Genomic DNA, 26,960 nt, shown 5'->3' on the forward strand with positions numbered 1-26,960 from the left:
GAGTTGCGGGGGGGGGGCTCCTCAAAGCCCCCCTTCGCAGCGTTTTCCGCCCTCTCCCCGCTTACCTCCCTCCCCTCCTTCCCTTAGGTATCGCAGGACGGATATCCGTCCTGCGCATTGTAGGATAGGCTTCAGCCTATCATATGCGATCCCCGGCCAATCAGAGGCCGATCTGCCTTACGGCGCTGCTGCGCAGCAGCGCCGTATGATGTAAACAGCGGGGATTTCTTCCCCGCGTGTTTACATTACGTGTGCGAGCCGCGATCGGCGGCTCGCACACTGTTCACGGAGACAACCTCAGTGAACTGGCATGGAAAGGTTTCCATGCTATACCACTAACAACCATGCGCCGCCCATCGGCGTTAGCTGGTCGTTAAGTGGTTAATATGTTAGCCAGAGTTTAAAAGCCACGATTTGCAGCAAAACCGGTACATTTCGGCTCCTGCAGGCACCTGATAGCGAGCGCCACCTTGTGCCCAAATTTCGGGTTTTCTGCTGTTAATCGCTGCTTTTATCATAGACGCCTATGGTAGCGCCTTTTTTTCCTTTAGGGCTCCTGCACTTTTTTTTACCTGATTTGCCTATTTGGGGCACTTTTTTCCCTACAGGTATCCTTTAATGAGGGACTGGAAGCCAGAATTTAGCCTTCTGTATGCTGCTTCAGCCACCACAGCTGCCTGCAATAGCACGTCTTCTATTCTTATGAGCAACTTGTAAGCATATATTGGAATAAACCAAGCAACAGCAGTGCCGGCTTTCCCTCTCCTTTTTCTGAGACTATATATCATCCAAGCCACTCCAGGTACCTCTGTGCTCTGCAACAGGAGGGGGGGGGGGGGCATGGAGAGGGAGGGAGGAGTGAAGTTGCCCCCCTCCCCCACATCATTAAAGAGTAACTGTCAGGCTGTAAAAGCTAATTTAAACCTCTATTCTCCTGTGTTAAACAGTTTAGAAGGAAGCCAAAAAGGCAATACTAAAGTTAAAAATCTCTCTTACTTTAATGTGTGCTGAACAGCAAGGCTGTTATTCCCAAGCTCCTAAGGAGGCCGGCAGGACGCATAACAGATACTGCAAAGCATTCTGGGTCTGCTTCTTCTCCCCACTGCACTACCTTGGGTCCTCCTCTTCATTTCACTATCCCGCCCTAAGGCTGCTTTCACAGTGGGAAGTTATAGGCTCATGTTACAGCAGCTTGTAACTGCAGCCTAAACTCACAGCACTGAAAAATCACAGGGCACATGTTCCGTTAGAGTATACTGCATGAGTCCGCTATTTTTCCTAGCCACACGGCTAATTATTATTTACTGCACAGTAGTGTTGTCCAGATCATGAACCATTAGGATTTTTTTTGTGAGTCGAATCATCAGGAAGCAGGGAGGATATGGCATCACAATTGGCTTCATAGGAGACAGACAAACATGGAGCCTGCCATGAGCTGTCAGGAGCATCATTCTCTGCAAATACTATATAAAAATTCTGTGAAATCCAAACGTGGACAGTGAAATGCATATGTAATGTAAGTACAGCCAATATTTAGCTACTGACATATGTGTTTTTTTTTCTCTGAGACCCTATACCTAACAGCTCCTCTTTAAGCAAATTCTGCTGTTAGCTGAGAGGAATGTCTTAATTGGTGTCAGTGTGTCAACCCTCTCATAGCTGCACTCTGCAAAAAGTTTATATACAAAAGGTCTAAAACAAAATAAGTTTTAAGCAGATGGGACAGAATCTTCAGAAGTTTATAGTCAGATGGGAAAAAGTCGTTAAATTGCCAGTGCTGCACAATTTGAACTTTTCAAACCTGTTTTCATAGATGCATGTCATGGTATGTCCACCACACTTGTAATAAACATTGTAGCATTTCATGTTCCGCATTTCACGTGTATAAGGTAAAGTCGTCACGTGTCGCGGTAATGTTTGCCACATTTCATGTGCCGGAGGTAACGTTTGCTACATTTGCAGGTAACTATTGCAGCATTGCATGTATCGGAGGCAATGTTTGCTGCATTTATTATTTGATGGTCATAGTGGCTGCATTTGATATTTGGGGTTATTGTTGCAGCATTTGGCATTTTGGGGGGTTATGATTACTAAATAGTGTGCTAATACATGAACCAAAAGAAACACGACAGGAAAATTGATATATTGCGCTTGCCACTTTATTAGGTACGTCTTCCTAGTACTGAGCTTGGCCCCTTTTTGTCTTCAGAATTGCCTTAAAGTGAACCTCCGGACTAAAAATCGACTCAGCAGCACTGAAAAGGCCTGGTGTTTCTTTAACAGTATCACAGCATCAGAACTTTGTTTCTCTTATCCAAGCCTCATTTTTAGCTGCACAGAAGAAAACTGCCCGGGCTTTTTTCCTCTGATGCTGTGCAAAGCATGATGGGATTTCTGATGTTGTTGCTCTCGTTCTGCTGTTTTGGTGCAAATTTTTTTTTTAACATTTTGAATTTGACATTTGAAGCCTAGCGTGTGCAGCTGGGAGGGGTTATCAGGACACAGGACAGTTGTAACTGTGTCTCCTGCTCCTTGTCACCTCCTTTCAACCAAAAAGATGGCTGCACCCATGACAAAGATGGCAGCCCCCATGAATCACAAACATTTGCCTGTTCTTTTAAAACAGGGTGGGTAAAAAATTATATTACCTATCTATTCTAATTAACATAACTAATGTAACTTAATGACAGTATGTTTGTTTAGGCTCCCTTTAAAGGGAGTCTGAAGGGAAATTTCAAACAAAAAACAGATATCGTATTTTTCGGACCATAATACGCACTTTTTTCTTTCCCAAAAGAGGGGAGAAATGTTGCTGCGTCTTATGGTCCGAATGTGCCACTGTAGGCTGCGCCTCCCCTAAATCTCTGGCTGTGTATTGGTCCGGGCTCCATTCCTTCCCTTACTGCTTGAATGCTAATGCCCCCAATTCATTCCGCTGTCACAATAATTACAGCGGCAATGTCCTGCTACAATCAGCTTCCCTCCCTCTGATGCCCGATGTGTTGCAGTGAGAGCGCACTATGCTCGGCTTGGCTGCGCCCATCCCCCCTCCTGCCTCCCTCGGTAGCCATGTGCTGCAGTAGTGTCACTCACCCTCTCTGTCCGTGCATCGGCGGCTGTAATCAGCTGTGCGTGTTATGCAGCGTATCATCTTCTCCCGTAGTGTAGCCTCCAATAACATTATGCTGCAGGGAGGTCAGCATTCGTTACAGTCACCCCCTCTGTCCGTGGAGCAGCGGTTTTAAGCATTATGCATCGGCGGATATTCTTCGGAAGGGGAAGCTTTAAGTGTTGCTCACTTAATGAGGTCATCAAGCGGTGCTCTAAGTTACACCGCCGAAGAATATCCGCTGATGCATAATGCTTAAAGCCACTGCTCCACGGACAGAGGGGGTGACTGTAACGAATGCTGACCTCCCTGAAGCATAATGTTATTGGAGGGAGAAGATGATACGCTAGTGCATAACGCACACAGCTGATTACAGCCGCCGATGCACGGACAGAGAGGGTGAGTGACACTACTGCAGCACATGGCTACCAAGAGAGGGCGGAGGGGGGACGAGCGCAGCCAAGCCGAGCATAGTGCGCTCTCGCTGCAACACATCGGGCAGGCATCAGAGGGAGGGAAGCTGATTGTAGCAGGACATTGCCGCTGTCATTACAGTGACAGCAGAATGAATCAAGGGCATTAAGCAGGGAGGGAGGGAGGAATATGTTTTACATAAAAAAATGCAATATATGACTAAATGCTGCATATAGTAGAGGGGAGATGATCTTTATACTTGATGTGGAGAGGGCTGAATATAAACACACACGCAGTGGAAAATTGCCTGGCATTGAAATGAAACGTATAAATCTTGCTTTAGAAAGGTGATATACCTTACTTAGCTGGTTTCTACATTTATGAATGTGGAGACAGAGGGTGAATGACACTGATTTTCACTGCAGGCTGCAGCACACTGTGAGCTTACAGTCTAATCCCTCCCTCTAAGCACTCAGTAGCTTGGGGAAGAGAAGATCCATAAGACGCTCCTGCACCATGGATGCACCAGGTTTAGTATATGTTTTTCCCTGGATTTTGACCTCTAAACCTAGGTGCGTCTTATGGTCCGGAGCGTCTTATAGTCCGAAAAATACGATACTTATTTAAGGAGAGGGAAGGCTCTGGGTCCTATATAGCCTTCCCATTCTCCTCACAGTCCCCGGGTTTCCCTGCAGGCTTTCCCGTTAGCAGTCCACTTCAATGGGGCTAGGGCAATCTTCTGAAGCACGTGGGCAAAGTATCCCGCAGTGGGAGATTTAAACCGAGAAGCCTGCGGGGAATGAGGTGACCGGCAGGAGAACAGGAAGGCTCTATAGGACCCAGAACCTTCCCTCTACTTAGGAAAGTAATTAGGCAAGTAATTGTTCAGAACTGATATGGTGATGCAGGGAAATTGTGCATCCAACAGCAAGTGATAATGAGTGACCCTTCCCTCTTTAAGTGGTGCTGGACATGGCCCAGGCAACTTTTAGCAGAGAGGAAGTGACAGCTGGGCCCCTTTTACCACATTCAGCAGTCCTGGGCCCAGGCAAGTGGCTGTATTGCTTTACTGGTAATCCCACGGTGGGGGGGAACAGGATTATTATGGCTCTCCATATACATGTACTGGATGCATTGAGGATGACTATATGCTGCTATGTCCAAGCTAAAAGAGAGAGTTTCATTGCTCAAGTAACACCTAAACTAGTGAGCTCCATCAGACTTTTGTCTCCCAAGATTTGTAGTTAAGCCTCTGGTGCCATGATCTAGAAAAGAACATAAGGGCCACACAATATCAGAGATTTTAAACCTTAGATTTAATTAGATTATTGAATCTAATAAACATCAATTGAAAATTAACCACTTCACAACTGAGGGGGTTTTACCCCTTCAGCACCAGAGCAATTTTAACCTTTCAGTGCTCCTTCCATTCATTAGCCAATGACTTCATCACTACTTATCACAATTAAATGAACTACATCTTGTTTTTTCGCCACCAATTAGGCTTTCTTTGGGTGGTACATTAATTTATTCTAAATGTTTTTTAACGGAGAAATAAGAAAAAAATTGGAAAAAATCATTATTTTTCAGGTTTCGGCCAAAATTATTTTTAAATAATGCATGCTACTATAATTAAAACGATTATTTATTATTATTATATTTAATTATTACACTATTTAAATTATATCCCTATCACAATATCTGGCGCCAATATTTTATTTGGAAATAAAGGTGCATTTTTTTCAGTTTTGCGTCCATCACTATTTACAAGCCCATCATTTAAAATATAACAGTCATATACCCTTTTGACATACATATTAAAAAAGTTCAGTCCCTAAGGTAAGTATTTATGCATTTATTTTTTCACAATGATCGTGCAGCTTCTCAAAGAATCTGCTGATCATTGCTACAGGGATTTAGATTAATTAATGGGAACTGCGTTCCCATTCATTGATCTCCAGGCGAGGGGCGGCAATGTATGCAGGAGCATGCACACGAGCGAGCGGGAGAGCGAACAGTGGCGGTGGTGGCAGGAGTACATATATCTATGCCCGGCCTCGGAAGTGACGTTTAAAGGGGACAGATATACTGTACAGCGGCGGGGAAGTGGTTAAGGCGCTCTTGATAAATATTTGATTCAAATATTAATTCGAGAATGGAAGTTTTTTAGTTCTTTATCTGGCCAGCATAGATTGAAGAACAGGAGCTGTGGGCAAATGTGACACTTGAAGATTGTTCCCATAGCTTTGTACTGCATGAAACAGTACAGCTAGTGGTGGTTGTGGTTTAATTAACATTGCATCAGAATCATTTATTTTGCCAAGTACGATGTGAGTTGTACCCGGAATTGATTTTGGCACCAAACAGGGTCCGTGGTGGTACAGTAAGCATACGTTAGGTACAGTAGATATACAATATATACACAGTGCATACATATACATATATTAGATACATACAGTAGTTACAACAGTGGCGTCGCTAGGGCCTTTGATCCGGGGCGCCTCCCAGAACCTGTTGCCATGGTGCCCTGGATCGATTGAGAGGCAGGAGGCGGCACTGGGCGGAGCAGGCAGTTCAAAACTCACCTTCTGTTCGGATCGACGCAGGCACAGCTTCCTCCCACCGGCGTCCGTCGCCTTGGTTACAGCGCCCCCTGTGATGATGCACAGGGGCCGCTGTTACCAATGCGAGCCACGGCGGAGGAGGAAGTCGGAAGGAGCTGGAGGCTGTGTCTGCGGTGATCGGAGGTGAGTTTGTAACTGCCCGCTCCCCCCCCCCCCCCCCGCCGCTCCGCCCAGTGCCCCCTCCTCCTTTCTCCCGCCTCCCTGGGGGAAGCTACCTATCTAATCTATACTGGGGAAAGCTGCCTATTTAATCTATACTGGGGACAGCTGCCTATCTAATCTATACTGGGGACAGCTGCCTATCTAATCTATACGGGGGGAAGCTGCCTATCTAATCTATACTGGGGGAAGCTGCCTATCTAATCTATACTGGTCAGAGCTGCTTATCTAATCTATACTGGGGACAGCTGCCTATCTAATCTATACTGGGGACAGCTGCCTATCTAATCTATACTGGGGACAGCTGCCTATCTAATCTATACTGGGGACAGCTGCCTATCTAATCTATACCGGGGAAAGCTACCTATCTAATCTACACTGGGGGAAGCTACCTATCTAACCTACGCTGGGGGCAGCTACCTATCTAACCTACGCTGGGGGCAGCTACCTATCTAACCTATGCTGGGGGCAGCTACCTATCTAACCTACGCTGGGGGCAGCTACCTATCTAACCTATGCTGGGGGCAGCTACCTATCTAACATATGCTGGGGGCAGCTACCTATCTAATCTACACTGGGGGAAGCTACCTATCTAACCTAAACTGGGGGAAGCTACCTATCTAACCTACGCTGGGGGAATCTACCTATCTAACCTATACCAGCCAGCCGAATACAAGACAGAAGCCAGGTGAGGGGCTTATATATGTGAAATGCTGCCTATTGAATATGTTTAAATTATGCCACTGCTATGTTCATGCACATTTGGACCCACCTTTGACCACGCCCACTTTACACGGCATAACCACACCCATTTTTCGGTGCAGCGCGCTCATTCCCTCTTGGTGCCCAGGGGTGCCCCAGATCTCACAGCAACCTAGAAATGCCCCTGAGTTACAATGCATATACAAGGCATAGAGTAGAAAATAGAGTGAAGGCATAGCTAGAGGGGTCCGTAAGAAGGACCTAGGAGAAAGGTCAAGGGGGACATCTGCTGCCGTACATGGCACTCAAACGCTTCTCCAGCGATAATTTGAATCAGATGACCCCCAAGTCTATCCTGAGGAAGAGAGAGAGGAGAGGAAAGTAGAGAAAGGAAGGATAGTAAGACAGAAGGTGTACAAGAGCAGTGGAAAATTAAGACAGTGAGAAAGAGAACAGTGAAAAATAATAAAAATAAGACACCCCCCCCCCCCCCCCCCCCCTACGATTGCAGTGCAACCTAGCCCATTTCATTTCTCGCTTAGCAGGCTGTGATGGATCTGCAGCTGTTGGTCAGGCACTGTGTAGAAAGGTGCCAGTAGGTGTCAGTTCGGTGGGCTCCTGCCAGATCCTGCATTACATAAGCCTAGCAGACCCTGTGAAGACCAGGTGGAGGGTGGTTGCTCCAGGTTGGTGGAGCAGGGCCTGGCGACCAGGGGACCGGGAATGCCTCAGATGCCTTCAGACAACAGATAGAATATCAAGTGTGCATAGCAATATCCAGGTAAATGATCAATATCAGTCAGATATTGATAAGTTACCTTAACGGAGACCACCTCCAATAAAGTATGGTGGCACTAAGAAAGAATGAGATCCTTTTCTCATCCTCTCTGTTTTGTATAATTCAAACGTATTCCACTGCGCTCAGCCAGTTAGTGTCTCCACAGGTAATCGTTAAACCACCAATGAGTGCTGCTCCTGATTTACTCTGGGATTAGGGTAAATTGACTGATGAAAACAGAAAAAAGAAAAAGGAGAGGAGCGCTCTCTGGTGTATTAACTTTTTTAATGTTGCTTCTCACACAAAGAAAAATTAAAACTTACAATGTTAAAAGTAAGACAAAGCTTATCACAATGTTGCAAATCACCGTGTCCTGAATGTTAGTTTACCGGTCTGGCTTCCTCCACACTATGGCCAGTAGATGTGGTAACCCCAAGGGTCCAGTTACGCCAGCGGGATGGGGTACACGGGAGTTTAGCGGCAGCTGCCCTGCGCCTAGGACGTCATGACGCGTTTCGGCGTTCCACGCCTACGTCAGATCTCTGTTTTGTATAAGCCATCTCATCACTCTGAAAATGTTTAAAGCTGCCTTTCAAGGCGCTGTCTCTGCAAAAATTCTGCAGTTTATATTACATACAGCGTAGTGTCTATTTGTAAAGCATGGAATGGGATACTTACTGTTAGATCAAACAAGTGTTCGCAGGTGTGACTTTGTTCATGATAGACACAGAACTGTAATTCATCGTACGGACCAGAGAATACTCTAAAATTGATTGAAAGACAGATGATGGCAGCGGAAGCAACTACTGAAGCAATGATGTTGAGAACAAGACTGGCCCTCACCTACAACAAAAGTAACAATTCATTCTTCATTATTCAATCACCATAAACCTTGTTTTAAATGCAAAAGCTATCAGAAAGAACAGTCAGAAGATCAACACATTTTAGCACTATCTCTCTCTACTCTGATTACATTTTCACAAAATCAGATTTTCTTAAAGGAACTACTTTCATAAGGAGTCAGTGTTTTTTTTAATTTTCAACAGCAGAGGAATGGCCGTTGCACAGTACAGCCTCCAAAATAGTGTGTAAATGAGCAGTCATCTGGATGACATCTTTGTGTAAATGCTTTTGTAAAGAGCAAATTAGATACTGATAATCCCCCATGTGGAGATGGACTAGTCCAAAACCTGTCAGATTTGTACTGCCTACTGTAAGGGACAGCAACATAAGAGAAATTATGTTGTGCATTTTAAACTGGAAGAAATGTACTGCCTATAAGTATGTATACACATGTATTTTGACAGTGATAGTGGTCCTTCAAGGCAGTGTTCCCCAACCCGGCCCTCAAGGCCCACCAACACTGCATGTTTTGTATACGTTATGGCCAGAACCCGAAGTCTGGCCACTTCGGGTTCTGGCCGGTCAAAACGCGAAGTGGCCGTGCCCCTGCGGCCAATGTTAGAAATGTAAGATTCTCATCCGCATAAATGGAATTAGTTGGCCGTCTCGCTGCGGTTAAATGTGTTGAAATTCCGGCGGCGTAAATGAATTGATTCTCCTGGTGGCAATGTGACACGATGAAGTCGCCTATTTGGCTCTGCCTCCTCTCCTCCCCTGCCCCTCTCCTATGCAACTTTGGCAGCCGGGGACACGCGTGTCTCCCAAAGTCGTTCGTAGCGGCGGGGAAGCAGAGCGGGAAGGCTGCAGACATTGCTTCTGCCAGCACACGCTCTGCAGAGGAATGAATGGCAGGATTCCCTGCCGCTACGAACGACTCTGGAACGATTTGCGTGTCCCCCGGCTGCCAAAGCTGCATAGTAGAGGGGCAGGGGGAGGAGGCAGAGCCGAAGAGCGGCTTCATCTGGTCACATTGCCACCAGGGGATGCAGCGAGATGGCCATCTAATTCCATTTATGCGGCCGGGAATTTTTCATTTCTAACAATGGCCGCAGATGCACGGCCACTTCGCGTTTTGACCGGTCAGAACCCGAAATGGCCAGACTTTGGGTTCTGGCCTTAAAGAGAATCTGTAACGTCAAAACGTCCCCTGGGGGGTACTCACCTCGGGTGGGGGAAGCATCAGGATCCTAATGAGGCTTCCCGCGCCGTCCTCCGTCCCTCAGGGGTCTCGCTGCAGCCCTCCGTACAGCGGTGACGTCAATATTTACCTTCTCGGCTCCTGCGCAGGCGCTCTGATGGCTGTCGGCTCCGAAGTAGGCGGAAATACCCGATCGCCTTCGGGTCTGCTCTACTGCGCAGGCGCAAGTCTCCGGCACCTGTGCAGTAGAGCGGACCCGACTGAGATCGTGTATTTCCATCTACTTCGGAGCCGAAAGCAGCCACAGCGCCCCCGCTGGAGCCAGCAAAGGTAAATATTGAATTGACAGTTGGTTGTGTCGCCGGCTGTTCGGAGGGCTGCAGCGAGACCCCCGTGGAACAGAGGATGGCGTGGGAAGCCTCATTAGGATCCCGAGGCTTCCCCCACCCGAGGTGAGTACCCCCCAGGGGATGTTTTTGATGTTACAGTGTTTCTTTAACATATACAGTGAGATGTGAGAGTTTGGGCAACCTTGTTAATCGTCATGATTTTCCTGCATAAATCGTTGGTTGTTACGATAAAAAATGTCAGTTAAATATATCATATAGGAGGCACACACAGTGATATTTGAGAAGTGAAATGAAGTTTATTGGATTTACAGAAAGTGCACAATAATTGTTTAAACAAAATTAGGCAGGTGCATACATTTGGGCCATTTTATTGATTTAAAAACCTTTAGAACCAATTATTGAAACTTAAATTGGCTTGGTAAGCTCCATGACCCCTGACCTACATACACAGGTGAATCCAATCATGAGAAAGAGTATTTAAGGTGGTCAATTGTAAGTTTCCCTCCTCTTTTAAATTTCTCTGAAGAATAGCAAAATAGGTGTCTCAAAACAACTCTCAAATTACCTGAAGACAAAGATTGTTCACCATCATGGTTTGGGGGAAGGATACAAAAAGCTGTCTCAGAGATTTCAGCTGTCTGTTTCTACAGTTATGAACATATTGAGGAAATGGAAGACCACAGGCTCAGTTCAAGTTAAGGCTCGAAGTGGCAGATCAAGAAAAATCTCGAATGAACAGAAGCGACTACACACTTTACACGAGGAAATGCTGTATGCAAGAGTGATGCAGAGGAAGCCTTTTCTCTGCTCACAGCACAAACAGAGCCGCTTGAATAATGCTAAAGCACATTTGGACAAGCCAGCTTCATTTTGGAATAAGGTGCTGTGAACTGATGAAACTAAAATGAGTTATTTGGGCATAACAAGGGGCGTTAGGCATGGAGGAAAAACAACACAGCATTCCAAGAAAAACACCTGCTACCTGCAGTAAAATATGGTGGTGATTCCATCATGCTGTGGGGCTGTGTGCAGAGGCGGCCTTACAGTACGCGGGGCCTGGGGCAAGTTTCATATGCTGGGCCTAGAGACACAGATATTCTGTGGATACATACATACATGCTGTATATGCATACGTGCGTGCGCACGCACGCTTGCACGCACACACACAGACACACACACACAGATATGCTGTGGAAACGCACACACTGTGGAAAAATACGCACTCTGTATAGGTTAGATAGGTACCATAGGTGCCCCATTGTGGGTTTGGTCACACAGGTCATTTCAGACCCCTCCATTAGCAGAAACCCCAATCGACAAATGCAGCCACTGTGTGCCCCCAATAGACAAATGCCTCCACCGTGTGACCACAATAGACAAATGCCACCACCATGTTCCCTCCAATAGCCAAATGCAGTCACCATATGCACCCAATAGCCACCATATGCCTTCAATAAAGAAATGCAGCAACCATGTGCCCCAAATTGACAAATGGAAAAATCGAAACATTATTTTTAAAAAATTGACACTCCACAGGACAGAAAAAACAAGTCACAAGCCCAGCAAAACCCACACCCAGTGCTTTTATATACACAAGTCAGTCATGCACTGATCCAAGATGGCGCCGTGAGGCTGCCTTGGCTCACAGGGCTCCTGTGACTTTTCCCTTTTCCCCCTCTTTTTGTTGTTTTCTAGCTGTTTTTTAGTTATTGGTTATTTTTTTTTGTTATTGGTCGGTAGCTTAGCGTTCCTTTGCAGAGGTGCCTCCCTAGCTATATTCCTAGGACCCCGGACCGGGTCTGAACGTGGCCATGATCACCCACGTTGAGCTCACCTCACCTCCATCAGCAGGCTCTCCAGGGTTGCATCGGGTGTCCTGCCGCTATCCTGCCGCAGCCAGCACACAAACTCATCTGTCCAGCCAGAACAAGTAAGGACAGACCGCTGCCTCGGATCCCCGCCTCGCAGTGGAACAGGCCACCCTCACAGGATCCTGTCGGACACACTGTTCATCGCCGCATCTCCAGCACGACATCCGCATGTGGGCTCCTCCACTGCCAGTCACAGGAGACACTGACCCGCTCCTCCGCTCCGAATTGCCGGCTGAGGCCACCACTCCAGACCCCCCACGTGCCGCTCCTCCTCCGCACCGCATGCCTGCTGAGGCTTCCACTCCAGGCCTCCCCACGTGCCGCTCCTCCTCCGCATCACCAGCTGAGGCTTCCACTCCAGGCCTCCCCACGTGCCGCCGCATCGCCAGCTGAAGCCTCCACTCCAGGCCTCCCCACGTGCCGCTCCTCCTCCGTACCGCATCACCAGCTGAGGCCTCCCCACGGGCCATCTCTGTCCGAGACACGCGGCCAGGTACCTCCACGGCAGACCCGCCCTCCACTGCCAGCTGCAGGCTACTGAAGTCCCTCGGCCGGAGGGTAGACTCACACAGGATTCACCAGGTGAGAGTCCAGTCTGCTGGGTTTTCTGCGTTACTGGGATTGTTTCTGTGCCCATCTGTTTCTGGGCTATACTGGGTGCTGAGGCAGTGCCAGCATATTTCCCTGTGTCCCATGCCCTCCACCAACCTGCACCACTGAAGGGCCACCTACCTTACCTACCTAATACTGCTTCTTGGTCAGCTGCCGCACCACTGGTTTTCACCCCTGCAGACAGGCTATATGACCATACTTATTTACTGTATATGTTTGGATCTGCGGCTGGGTCACAATATGTGCCGTGTAGAACTGTTCTAACGGGGGTTCACTAAACGGTTGTTGCACTGTTGCATGATTACCGCAGGAGGGTGATGAACTGGGGCAAATTGCCACCGTAGCTTGGGAAATATGGACTGTGTTGCACTGTTTTTACGGTCACATAGGGACTGTGTTGCACCGTTATCGTAGCGCACTGTGTTTGCCACACTACTGAGCTGGGTTGCACCGTCACCGTAGCTGGGTCGCAATATGGGCTGTACTGTACGGCACTGTTGAACAATATTGCAAGTTGCCTCTGCACCCACGAGGTGGCTCCAAACCCATGCCCCCCATGCCCCCTCAACCCACACGCACCACCTACCCCAGATCACAGCTCCTAAAATGGGAACCTTGCGCAGTCCTGCACCCAGAGGGTAACCTCTTGTTTGACTCCGTCTAGATCCATGCCCAAAAAATCACTGCCTCCGGGTCTGGGCCCCGTGTCGGCCAGTAATGGAGGGGCTGCCGAGCCGGCGTCCGTGTGAGACTAAGAAGGAAAGGACTGCGATCAGCCATCCCTGCAGTCCTCCCGGAAAATGTCTGCTCTCTCCCAAACAAGATAGACGAACTGCGGCTCCTCAGCAACAGGAGGGAACTGGGCAGCAACACCCCAGTCTTCTGCTTCACAGAATCATGGTTACACGACGGCATCCCCGACAGTGCCCTCCATCTCCCTGGTTTCAGTATCATCCGGGCAGACCGTGACAGCATGCTGTCTGGGAAAAGGAGAGGGGGGGGGCATCTGTTTCTACATCAGCTCGGCCTGGTGCTCCAACACCTCTGTTCTTGCCAAGAGATGCTCCCCGGACCTGGTACTCCTTCTGGTAAACTGCAGACCCGTATACTCACCCAGGGAATTTTCCTCTTTTGTCCTTGTTGGGGTGTACATTCCCCCTGACGCTGATGTCAAAACGGCCCTGCGCGAGCTCACTGATACTGTCACACAGTGGGAGACGTCCCTCCCGACCTCGTTATTCATTATCTTGGGGGACTTTAACAAGGCCAACCTACGCCAAGAGCTGCCACGCTACCACCAGCATGTCACCTGCCCAACCAGGAACGCCAACACTCAGGACCACTGCTATACGGTCCTGAAAGATGCATACAAGGCAACCCCGTGGGCAGCACTAGGCTCATCGGACCACTGCATCATTCACCTGATACCCACCTACAGGCGACGTCTGGAAACGGCAAAACCAGTCCTAAGATCCAGCAAAGTATGGTCGGATGAGGCTAAACTTCAACTTCAAGCCTGCTTCGACTGTACTGACTGGGAGGCTCTAGAAACACCGAACCTAGATGAGTGGGCAGACACTGTATCCTCGTACATCAGCTTCTGTGAGGACCAGTGCGTACCAACAAAAATCCGCAAACACTACCCCAATGACAAACCATGGTTCTCCAATAAACTTTGGCAACTGCGCAGAAGCAAGGAACTGGCGTTCAAGTCTGGCCACCGTGAGGAGTATAGGAGTGCAAAAAACACCCTAAACAGGGAGCTGAGGGCCGCCAAAAAGAACTGGAACATAACCTCTCCTCAAGGGACACAAGGACTATCTGGAAGGGGCTTAAGGCTGCCACAAACTACAAGCCCCCCCCCCCCCCCAGCACGTAACTCCCAGCACGTAACTCCCAGCACGTAACTCCCAGCACCGAGCTCGCCGAAAACCTCAGTGAATTCTATTGCAGATTCGAGAACCTGCCAGTTCCAGCAAGGTCCCCTTAGCCTCCTGTCCTCTCCGCTGACTTAGCGGCCCCGCACCCAAGCCCACCCCCCTCTAGCTGTGAACAAGGTGGATGTCAGGAAACACTTGGCAAAGATAAATGCAATGAAAGCCTCAGGCCCAGACGGAGTTTCACTAGCCTGTCTGAAAACTTGCGCGCAGCAGCTTGCTCCTATTCTCTCATCCATCTTTACCAAATCTATCCAGGAAGGCAGGGTCCCTGCTTGCTTCAAGAGGTCCACAATCATCCCTGTCCCCCAAAAACATGGTGTCTCAGACCTCAACAATTTCAGGCCGTCGGCTCTTACATCTGTCATCTGTCATCATGAAATCCTTTGAAAGCTTGGTTCTGCCTCTCCTCAAGCTGTCCACTGAGACCCTGCTAGACCCGTTCCAGTTTGCGTATAGAGCAAACAGGTCTACTGACGACGCCATAAACATCTGCCTGGAGCTCGTAAATGAACACCTGGATAGACCTGACTCATACGCCAGGATCCTTCTACTTGACTTCAGCTCGGCTCGGCGTTTAAAGGGAACCTTAACTGAGAGGGATATGGATGTTTCCTTTTAAACAATACCAGTTGCCTGGCTGTCCTGCTGATCTCTTTGGCTGCAGTAGTGGATGGATAACACACCTGAAACAAGCATGCAGCTAATCCAGTCTGACTTCCGTCAGAGCACCTGATCTGCATGCTTGTTCAGGGGCTGTGGCTAAAAGTATTAGAGACACAGGATCAGCAGGAGTGTCAAAAACCTGAGCGGTTTTTGCCTTTTTCATGATTGCTAACTCAGTAAAGGACCAGCCCTTAAAGCGTTGCTATCATATAAATCCGGCATAGTGGGGTCTGAACCCTCTATAACAGTAATTATAGATTGACGGTATACCTTGAAATGAATCAGAGCACTCAGTATATGATTTTATATAAAAAATTGTATTTGCTTATCATACAGCATATATACAAAATATGAACAGTTCCAAGTAGTGTTTCCTTATAACAGTATTCCATCTTATCAAGGCTTTAGAGCCAAGCAATTATCAATCATCTAAGTACATTCAAAAAAGAATATAACAGTTGTGTTATGTAGAATAAGATCAAAAGTAGTCTCATCTGTATCAATAGCTGTGTATCTAGTAGCTGTGTAAAACTTGTAGTAATCTTCTTAAAGAAATAGCATAAAAAATAGCTTCTAAAAAACTTCTTGCTAACATCTTAATAAAACTTAATGCTGAAAAATTAATAAAGTAAATCACCAGAATATTAAGCATATTACCCCTTCTCTGTCATCTCTTCAGCATCTAAAACCACGTGTGGGAAGGTAGCTTCTGCCTCATGTGTCTTCTCAGGAGATTGTTGGGCTTCTGCAAACTATGAGCTTTCAGCTTCTACTTTTATAGGGGTTGGAGGCAATATGGCTGCCTAATCTGGACTTTCCCTGAATCCCAGACTCTGATTGGCTAAAGCTTCCGTGCGTCAATGCTTTATCATGTTTTGATTTCCTAAGTCACAATATTATTGTTTATAAATTCTTAATTACCTTATCTTGTGGGAATTAACGTCATTTGGAGTGCTTGACATTTTGTTTAGGTCATTTCTGACGCAGCCATCTTGTCTGTTGGCTGACCCAGACATGAGGACTAAACAATGTCATTCATGACGCATATCTGATAAAGTGTTCACTGCTAATTATGTTGGAATGTCTTGGTACTTTCCCAAGTCAGATTGACACTAACACAGACCTGCAAGAGCCTTCAGCAATTTAAGGCTTATTGAAACATATAAGGCTTCTAATATACTTATTTAAATATAAAGCTTATTATATAATTCTTCTTAAAACAATTAATCATAAAAGAAATAATTGCACATGAAATCTTGATAATATAAAATCCTTTTCCATATATTTGTCTTTCTGATGAAGAAATAAATATCTAAATTCAACCGGCAGAGGTCAGCATTTCATAACAAATAACAAACAGTATCAATAATGTTGACGCCAGATGGCATCATGGAGTCATCTTTAACTAATTTGGAAAACCCCTTGTTTTATTTTTTATCATATTTTGACTTCTCCAGCTGGGAATTTTTCTTGCTGGCTGTAACGGCCTTCAAGCAAAGGAACATGTAAACATCTTCTAGCTTGCAAATTAAAATAACCTTATAAAAGTTTCACTGTCTATATCACTGGCAGAATGCAGTTTACATGTAATTCAAAGTAATACATTCTTTTATTTAGGGTTTTACAATAACTATTTCTTTCTTTAGAAGGACTGTATTGATCATTAATATTTAGATTAATAATATCTGTGTGTAATAATTATGTGCATTTATAATTACTGCAGTAATGTGAGTTTAACTTGCTTCTTTGTCTTCACACAGAAGCCTCTTTAAATATTAAGGCCACGCACTAGCATAAACAAGAATGCTCTGACTTTTTGTAACTAGAATAATCTTATAGGCCTCACAGCCTGGAATATGTTATGTCACAGAGCAATATAAAGTACTCTAACTTTTCACTTTACAATGAAATTTTGCATAGAACATTAAAGCTTAAACCATACACTTATGACAGCTTTTTTCCTGCATAAATAAAAACGCTAGAATTCTGACATCCCCCCTTGCAGGAAAATGATGGCAGATGATTAGCGATCTCCGTAGTTGTTATATTTCTCCGGAAAAAAAAAATTCCATACTCAAAATTAAAAGTAATGCAATCTTTCATTCTTGCAAAACCTTGCTCATTAAGTAGCGTTGTCAGCTGTGTTGCCTGCCTGACAATAGACTCAATAGTAAGATTAATATCTTCTCCAATAAACATATTTTGCTGGTCTAGATATGGCTATAGTCTTTGTATATAACACATGTATGGATTCACCCTTGAATCTGTAGTTTCTGTCTCTGTGGTAGCTTGTGTAGATATGTAGGAAAATTCTAGGCAATATTTGTCACCCATTTTAAGACATATGGTAAAACTTAAAGTTCAAAATGTATAAACAGGAATTATACCGTTCATGTGGCCCCTAGATTCTTTTGAACACAATACATTCAACATTTTATTGTTAGCTTACAACAGGTTAATTAGTTAGTTGGTTAGTATTATGTATTAATACAGTTAATTACACCTTTCTTATACCACAAGGTTTCTTTCACAAATGGTATGTAGTAAAATAAAGTATGTGTAGTTTGCCAACAGAATCCTATAAAATAATGTCATCTTTCTATTTAAATAATATAGATATCATATAAAAAATGTAAGCATTGAAAAGTTCTTTAGCAATTTAAATTGCAAGCTAGCCAGTTGCAGTAGCTGTTTTCAAATATATTCTCAATAAAACATATATATTAACATCTCATTGTTAAAGTTGCTTCTCCACTTCATGTTTCCAATATTTAGGAGTAATTCTCTCTCTTGAATTGATCAGGATCTTTACTGTTGAATTAAAAGTCTCTTAAAACTTATGTTGTAGACTGTCAGCATTCTTGTATGTAAATCTTGCATGTTTACTTCCGCAAAAAGTCAAATGTGATAAATTATCTTGTAGATTAAGTGTGATATATGATTATTTTCTTGTTAAGCACAGTCTCTTCTCATGGCAATATTTAATGTAGTTACACGCTTGATCCTGGATATGTCATGTGTAGATCTTCTCTCTGATTGAAGTAATTCTCCGCACTAATCATTCATTAGTATTGGAATCAGTAGTCATTCAGAATTTTCTTTTCTGGAAACTTCTTTAACAGGTATCATATGTTTCATATAGCCTTCAGTCAAGTGTCTGTAATTCTTGTATACAACATGCAATTCTCATGATAACATGATAGGATCCCCCCTTGTGCCGCTTTATAGCAATCTAGTATCAGTCTAGTGTTTTACTAGCAGTTAAGTCTGCCACTTTAGCGCATTATTGACAGTCCAGGTTGTTTAAAACATTTCATCTGTAATATTATCAAATAGTCTCGCAAATAACTCTATATTTTCTGAGTTGACTATGGCTAGTCATCTTGCATCTATACGTCTAGTGTGTAGGACAGTCTTTGCACACCATGGCACTTATAGGCATTTCACTCTCTTAGTTTCTTCAGCACTTCTCTTGTATATATACGGATTAGGTATTTAATTGATATTTGAGCTGTTCTTGCTCTTCTCCAAGTCATGTAGCGGGTGCTCCTCTAACTATGGTGCATCTTCCTTTTCCACCATTAGGCAATAACTTGTATGCTAGAACCAGTCATAGGGCAATTTCATTTGTCCCAGGATGCTTTCTTGAAACTTGAAAAGGATGAGTAACAACGGTCATCTACAAGTTGTATTATTTTCATTATCAGTCGGGTTGCAATTTAGTACAGTTTCATTCGCTATGCAGAGCTGTGTGCAGATTTACGATAGTCCCTTGCTGAACATATATTTTTATCATTTAGGATATTTTCATCTCTCTTGGAATTCAAACAAATGTTAAACTGTCCTTTATTCTGGTGAATTGGATTTTCTCTTTTAATTGTCCATGTATTGCATATTTGAACATTTCTGAAGAATATTTTTCTTAAACTTCATGTGAACAGCACAGTGGCGTAGGGGTTAGTGCTCTCGCCTTGCAGCGCTGATCTGAAAGGAGTTTTTATGTGCTTTCTGTGTCTGTGTGGGTTTCCTCCGGACACTCTGGTTTCCAACTCTTTAGATAGTACTGGAATGGCTAGTTTGGGCATCCTCTTCAAGGATAAAGGCTGTAGCAAATCCAGCAGTCACTTTTGTTCAGGCGCTGGGCATACTGTTAATGCATCAAGTTCAATTTATTTTTGAAGTCTTCCTTGTAGTTGCAAAGTTCAGCTTTTGTAGTCATCAAATGTATCAGGTACAGCAAACCCCATTGTATGGGCATTTTTGCGGATAATTGATATTGTTCTCAGCACCTATGAGAAAAAATAAAAAGGAAGAGGAGAGAAGGGGGAAACACAAAAAAGTAATATGCAACATTCTGGTGAATTTTCAGCATAACTAAACTAAACTCACTACTACCTTCCCACTTGTGGTTCAAAAAGAAAAATATTATTGATGCTATATGGTGCTGGGTGCATTCTTACTAGTTTGCTCTAGTGTTCAAACTTATAACAGCAGTTTCCTTCTCTTCTTGCTTATGTCTTTTCTGAAGTTCATCTTAGTTTGTCTTTTAAAAATCAAAGTAGTATTATCCATTTTCTGTAAATGTTGAGATATGTCTTCTCTTTGAAAAGTGTTCATTTTCTTCTTCTGAAAATAAAAAACTTTCACGTTTAAGCTGTGTATTAAATCCCTTGATAGCATATCATACATGTCTTCATTGGTTGCTTCATGTGTGTCGTGGCTTTTATCATAGCTTGACATCAGTAAGTCCTTGTTCATGTACAAAAACATTTTCTCTTGTTATCTGTTCATCACTTTAATTAACTGTTGTCCTCAGCGTTACACTTCTTGAATAGAGTATTCATCTTGAAACTGTTCTCCTTGAACTTCGTCAATCGATTACCTAAGGCATGGATTTCTCTTCCAGTCTCTTGGTGTACATAACTTCTTTTCTCCTTCATGTATTTAAAAGTCTTCATCAATCCAGGCTTCATTCTTCACACTAGGCCTTTAATCATCTTGTACATATAATGTCGTTCAGTGCAATCTTCTGTAGTACCCGCTTGATTGCTGTGTGTCATTATTGTGAACAGTTATCTCCTTGTTCCTCCTGTAGTATGGCTTTCTTCCTGTAACTTCTCATAAGTCTTTATTGCATCTGCTTCTGTATCTGTAGCATGGTAGTATATCGCTGCATAGGTAGAAAAATCTATATCTTCCACATCTTCTTCATATACGGAATCAAAAATAGAATATCTATGTATATTTATCAGTCTTTTTCAAAAAACTTCTACATTGGCTGTCTTCTTCTATAACTAGATGATCTTGACATCTTAGTCTTGATCTTGAAATCTTGATATGATGTAACAGTCTCTATTGTAGTTTCAAATGTCTATCAAAACCTTCTTTCACTCAACTTCTGGTATTTTCTATGTCAAAAATCTTGTCCTCTTCTAGTTCATCTGATTTATCTGTAAAAACTGAGTATCTCCATCCTCATCTTCTAATGCTCTCTCTTCACCCACCTGATAATCTCATTTATCTTTTAACCTGGTGCCTTCTTCTGTCTGGTCTTCTTTTCTTGTATTCCTTCAGGCCCACTTTTCTCTTAGTGTTGTCTCTATCTTCTCTCAGCTGGTACGTCAACCAGTGGTTGGAGTTGTTAAAGAAGTAAAAGTACGGCTTAGTCCTCACACTTCTCTGGTTACTCCAGTTCCAATTGTTTCTTCTTCAGCTGTTTTCAGATCAGAGCTTCTTATAACATAGCCTCATCAAATGGCTTGTCTTCATGTTGATATCTTTGCATAGTCTTCTAGCATGTAGCTTTCATCGCTTTATCTTAGCGGGTTTCTTCTGGGTGCCTGCAAGGAATGCTTGTTTGGAGTCTTCTTTGGTTCAGACAAAAGAGATTATCTTGTGAGACTTCCAAGCTTCAATAGCAACATTTTTAATTTTTCTTTAGTCAAACCTTCTTAGTATAATGTAGTCACAAAAATAGAGTCTCTTGATGCTTCTTAATAGGATCTAGCCTCAAAAATGAGTAGAGATTTCCCCCCTTGAGGCTAGGACTATAAAAATTAAAAACCTTCTTTAACGGTCACTTCTGTATGTTCATCCGTTACATCTCAACATGGCAGCTGCTATATATGAGTCTTCATTACTCCTTTAGCTTCTCATGATAAAAAAAATAATAAAAACAAAAAAAACACTTCAATCTTCACTACTTGAATCTTCACTAGTACATTCTTCTTTTACTTCTTGGCATAATAGCTTATTAATGTCTGTATAAAAAGACTGTAGTAGGCTTTTTTCTTTTTTTCTTTCTTTCTTATCTTCAACAAAAAAAAACTGAGATCAGCAGTCATATATATAAAAAATCTTTCATTTGTAGTCTTGAGAGAGAAAAAAAAATCAAGTGTTATATCTCTTTAAGTCTATCTCTGAATGCATGTTGTGTTGCTGCCATTTGGAGGATTGTCTTGTCTTCTCCTGTGTCGGCATCTGGTAGTGCTAACCACACACTAAAGATTCTTGTTCTCATAAAAATAATACAAAAATAAAAATAAAAATGTCTTCTTACATCTCATTTATGCCTGTAGTATCTTGTCTTGTGTCTGCAGTCTTCTATATTTAAAGAGCCATACATCTTTAAAACAGGATTTTTTCTCTTTTTTTTCAAAAAAGTTATTTATAGGAGCTTTTCCTTTCATCACAAAGTCTGTTCAATTCTCTAGTATAAAAAAACAATGTTAATTCTCTTGATAGAAGAATCTCTTCATATATATAAAAAATGTTCTTTGTTTGACAAAAACTGCTCTCTCATTTTTCTTTTTTCACTGAGCTTGTCTCAAAAAGTATTCTGCACTTCTAAGGTAGCCATTTTCATAATGTATAGCTATATACTCTGCTTCAGTATGCTGCTCCAATATAATCTGCTTCATTTTGTCAGAAAAGTACATATAGCGCTATTCCTTTCCTTAGGTTCAATAGGCTAAAGTATTTATTTTCTCTTCTAAGTCTTTTCATAGACTATAAACTGAGTGTGCTCATTAGTAATTCTCTTCTATGAGATTTTAAAGCATAAGAATATCTTCCTTCTTTGCTTCAGATTTTTGGATGCTTCATATGCATATCCAACTCTATATTTGAGTATATAAGTACTTTTTTATTCTCTTATCGCGATAGAAAACTATGGTCTATATTTCCACCGTAGAAAGTATACTTCAAGATAACAATCAAGATAACCATCAACTGTTGGGCGCCAACTGTCAAAAACCTGAGCGGTTTTTGCCTTTTTCATGATTGCTAACTCAGTAAAGGACCAGCCCTTAAAGCGTTGCTATCATATAAATCCGGCATAGTGGGGTCTGAACCCTCTATAACAGTAATTATAGATTGACGGTATACCTTGAAATGAATCAGAGCACTCAGTATATGATTTTATATAAAAAATTGTATTTGCTTATCATACAGCATATATACAAAATATGAACAGTTCCAAGTAGTGTTTCCTTATAACAGTATTCCATCTTATCAAGGCTTTAGAGCCAAGCAATTATCAATCATCTAAGTACATTCAAAAAAGAATATAACAGTTGTGTTATGTAGAATAAGATCAAAAGTAGTCTCATCTGTATCAATAGCTGTGTATCTAGTAGCTGTGTAAAACTTGTAGTAATCTTCTTAAAGAAATAGCATAAAAAATAGCTTCTAAAAAACTTCTTGCTAACATCTTAATAAAACTTAATGCTGAAAAATTAATAAAGTAAATCACCAGAATATTAAGCATATTACCCCTTCTCTGTCATCTCTTCAGCATCTAAAACCACGTGTGGGAAGGTAGCTTCTGCCTCATGTGTCTTCTCAGGAGATTGTTGGGCTTCTGCAAACTATGAGCTTTCAGCTTCTACTTTTATAGGGGTTGGAGGCAATATGGCTGCCTAATCTGGACTTTCCCTGAATCCCAGACTCTGATTGGCTAAAGCTTCCGTGCGTCAATGCTTTATCATGTTTTGATTTCCTAAGTCACAATATTATTGTTTATAAATTCTTAATTACCTTATCTTGTGGGAATTAACGTCATTTGGAGTGCTTGACATTTTGTTTAGGTCATTTCTGACGCAGCCATCTTGTCTGTTGGCTGACCCAGACATGAGGACTAAACAATGTCATTCATGACGCATATCTGATAAAGTGTTCACTGCTAATTATGTTGGAATGTCTTGGTACTTTCCCAAGTCAGATTGACACTAACACAGACCTGCAAGAGCCTTCAGCAATTTAAGGCTTATTGAAACATATAAGGCTTCTAATATACTTATTTAAATATAAAGCTTATTATATAATTCTTCTTAAAACAATTAATCATAAAAGAAATAATTGCACATGAAATCTTGATAATATAAAATCCTTTTCCATATATTTGTCTTTCTGATGAAGAAATAAATATCTAAATTCAACCGGCAGAGGTCAGCATTTCATAACAAATAACAAACAGTATCAATAATGTTGACGCCAGATGGCATCATGGAGTCATCTTTAACTAATTGGGAAAACCCCTTGTTTTATTTTTTATCATATTTTGACTTCTCCAGCTGGGAATTTTTCTTGCTGGCTGTAACGGCCTTCAAGCAAAGGAACATGTAAACATCTTCTAGCTTGCAAATTAAAATAACCTTATAAAAGTTTCACTGTCTATATCACTGGCAGAATGCAGTTTACATGTAATTCAAAGTAATACATTCTTTTATTTAGGGTTTTACAATAACTATTTCTTTCTTTAGAAGGACTGTATTGATCATTAATATTTAGATTAATAATATCTGTGTGTAATAATTATGTGCATTTATAATTACTGCAGTAATGTGAGTTTAACTTGCTTCTTTGTCTTCACACAGAAGCCTCTTTAAATATTAAGGCCACGCACTAGCATAAACAAGAATGCTCTGACTTTTTGTAACTAGAATAATCTTATAGGCCTCACAGCCTGGAATATGTTATGTCACAGAGCAATATAAAGTACTCTAACTTTTCACTTTACAATGAAATTTTGCATAGAACATTAAAGCTTAAACCATACACTTATGACAGCTTTTTTTCCTGCATAAATAAAAACGCTAGAATTCTGACAGGAGAGTCAGGCAACTGGTATTATTTTAAAAGGAAAAATCCATATCCTTCTCAGTTTAGGTTCCCTTTAACACCATCATCCCCCAAATACTTCAAGAGAATTTTGCCACCCTTGGGGTCCACCCCACCCTTCGCCTCTGGATCACAGACTTCCTAAGCAACAGATCCCAGGTCATCAAGCTGGGCACTATCATCTCTCAACCAAGGACCACCAACACAGGGGCCCCTCAAGGTTGCGTACTGTTGCCGCTCCTATTCTCCCTATACACCAACAATTGCAGGTCCACTGCGGACGCCGTCAAAGTCATCAAGTTCGCCGATGATACCACTATCGTTGGCCTCATCTCTGGGAATGATGAGCAGGAGTATCGCCTCCAGGTTGACAGAATTTGCCACTGGTGTAAGGAGAACGGCCTGGTCCTGAACACTGCAAAAACGGTTGAGATGATTGTAGACTTTAGGAAACATGCCACCACTCCACCCCCGATCAGCATTGACGGCACGGTAGTTGATAATGTTCCCTGTGCACGCCTCCTCGGCACGACAATCTCTAAGGACTTGACTTGGAAAGCCAACACAACCACCACAACCGGAAAAAAGCCCAGCAGAGACTATTTTTCCTATGCCAACTGAAGAAGTTCGGTATGGCCCATGAGATTCTGACGAGCTTCTACACAGCCACAATTGAATCTGTCCTCTGCTCCTCCATCCTGGTCTGGTATGCTGGCTCCACCGCCAGCGACAGGCACAAACTGCAGAGGGTCATCAGATCAGCGGAAAGAATCATCGGGAAACCACTCCCCTCTCTTGATCAAATCTTCAACTCAAGACTGTGCTCCAGAGCTCAAAAAATAGCTAATGATCCATCCCACCCAGGCTTTCGTTTCTTCAGTAGACTCCCTTTAGGCCGGAGAATCCGATCCATCTACACCAGGACCACAAGGCACAGGAACAGTTTCTTCCCCTCAGCCGTAAACTACCTGAAATCTTAGAACTCTAAACCTGACCGCACGGAAGCATATTGCTATGTAAATATGTTCATATGTGACCAATTGCTTAACTGTACCTTTATATTGTTGATACGTGCATGAAGTTGTATTGTATGTCCTGCTCCTTTTCACACTTGCCCTGTACTTGCCAAACCCAATCCTGGGCACGGCCTAGTCATGCTGGGCGAAATAAAATATTCTGATTCTGATTCTGCAGATGAATGGTATACAAACATTTATACTTAACCTGGGTCTTCCTCCAGGCCCCTGTAAGTTGTAGTAACACTCAATGTGCATCCAGTGCCATCCATTCCTCCGCTGCCCACCCTGGTAGTTGTGGACTATTGTGCATGCACTGCCCTGGCCAAACTTGTGCTTGGTCTTGTTCCAATGGCCAGGAGTGTTCATCGCCATGTAACTGTGCAGACTCAGAGCACTACCATCCATGGGATCGAGACCAAGCACACGCACTGTCAGGGCCACACATGCACAGTAGTCTCCGACCACCACAGTGGGCAGCGGAGGAATGGTCAGAACTGGATGCACACTGAGGGAGCCTACAGCATACCAGGGGCTGGAGGAAGATCAGGTAAATAGAAATGTAATTATAGTATAAATGCTTGTGTACCATTCAAGTCAGGCACACTTTAAAGGCATACCAATTGTACATAAAGCAAACCTCTGTACTACATTACACAACAGGCATTGTAAGGGTATGCTTCAGGGAACTTATATGGAAATTTCTATCATAAACATATACAGGTTAAAATACAGTAAACAATCCTATATAAATAAGCTCTGATAGTAGAGTGACCAGACTTTTGTGGGTCCAACCTGGGACAGGGAGGGGGGAAGGGGGGGGGGCGGCGCGAAAAGTGGGGAGGACTGAGGAGTGCGCAGCCATGAAGAACGGGGGGGGGGGGCTGCCGCGGCAAAAATGGGCATGGCCATAACATTGTATGGGCGGAGCTAACATAATGATGTAACAGCGAGGCATAAGAAAGCAGTGTTTACGCCATGATGTGGACAAACGAGACTTTGCATCATGGGTGTGCAGAAACTGTGTGATGCTAATAGTATACCGTAACCACAAAGCAGCAAACATAGCCATCTATGACCATTAAATAATAAATGCAGTAACAGTTACCCCGGACACCAGAAAATAAACGCAATGGGCAACATGTCAGCACAAAATAAACACAATGCGGGCAACATGTCAGTATAAAATAAATGCAATGCGGGCAACATGTCAGGACAAAATAAACGCAATGCGGGCAAACATGTCAGTACAAAATAAACACAATGCGGGCAACATGTCAGTACAAAATAAACGCAATGCGGGCAAACATTTCACCAGAAAATTAACGCAATGCGGGCAAACATTTCACCAGAAAATTAACGCAATGCGGGCAAACATTTCACCAGAAAATTAACGCAATGCGGGCAAACATTTCACCAGAAAATAAACGCAATGCGAGCAAACATTTCACCAGAAAATAAACGCAATGCGGGCAAACATTTCACCAGAAAATTAACGCAATGCGGGCAAACATTTCCCCAGAAAAGAAACGCAATGCGGGCAAACATTTCCCCAGAAAAG

General features: G+C 43.2%; 1 protein-coding gene across 5 annotated transcripts in view; it reads right to left on the minus strand.

The window, feature by feature from the left end:
* Nucleotides 1-26,960, minus strand: part of LOC137521331 (membrane-spanning 4-domains subfamily A member 4A-like) — a 142,060-nt gene that overhangs the window by 41,430 nt on the left and 73,670 nt on the right. For 4 of the 5 annotated variants that reach the window (XM_068240452.1, XM_068240453.1, XM_068240454.1 and 1 more), the window contains one exon: nt 8,465-8,629. The exons of the other annotated variant lie outside the window; for it this stretch is intronic. In XM_068240452.1, the coding sequence (XP_068096553.1) occupies nt 8,465-8,629 (165 nt within the window). The remainder of the gene's footprint in view (nt 1-8,464; nt 8,630-26,960) is intronic. 5 annotated transcript variants of the gene reach the window in all.

Source organism: Hyperolius riggenbachi, chromosome 6 (assembly GCF_040937935.1).
Source record: "Hyperolius riggenbachi isolate aHypRig1 chromosome 6, aHypRig1.pri, whole genome shotgun sequence".
Classification (NCBI taxonomy): Eukaryota; Metazoa; Chordata; class Amphibia; order Anura; family Hyperoliidae; genus Hyperolius; species Hyperolius riggenbachi.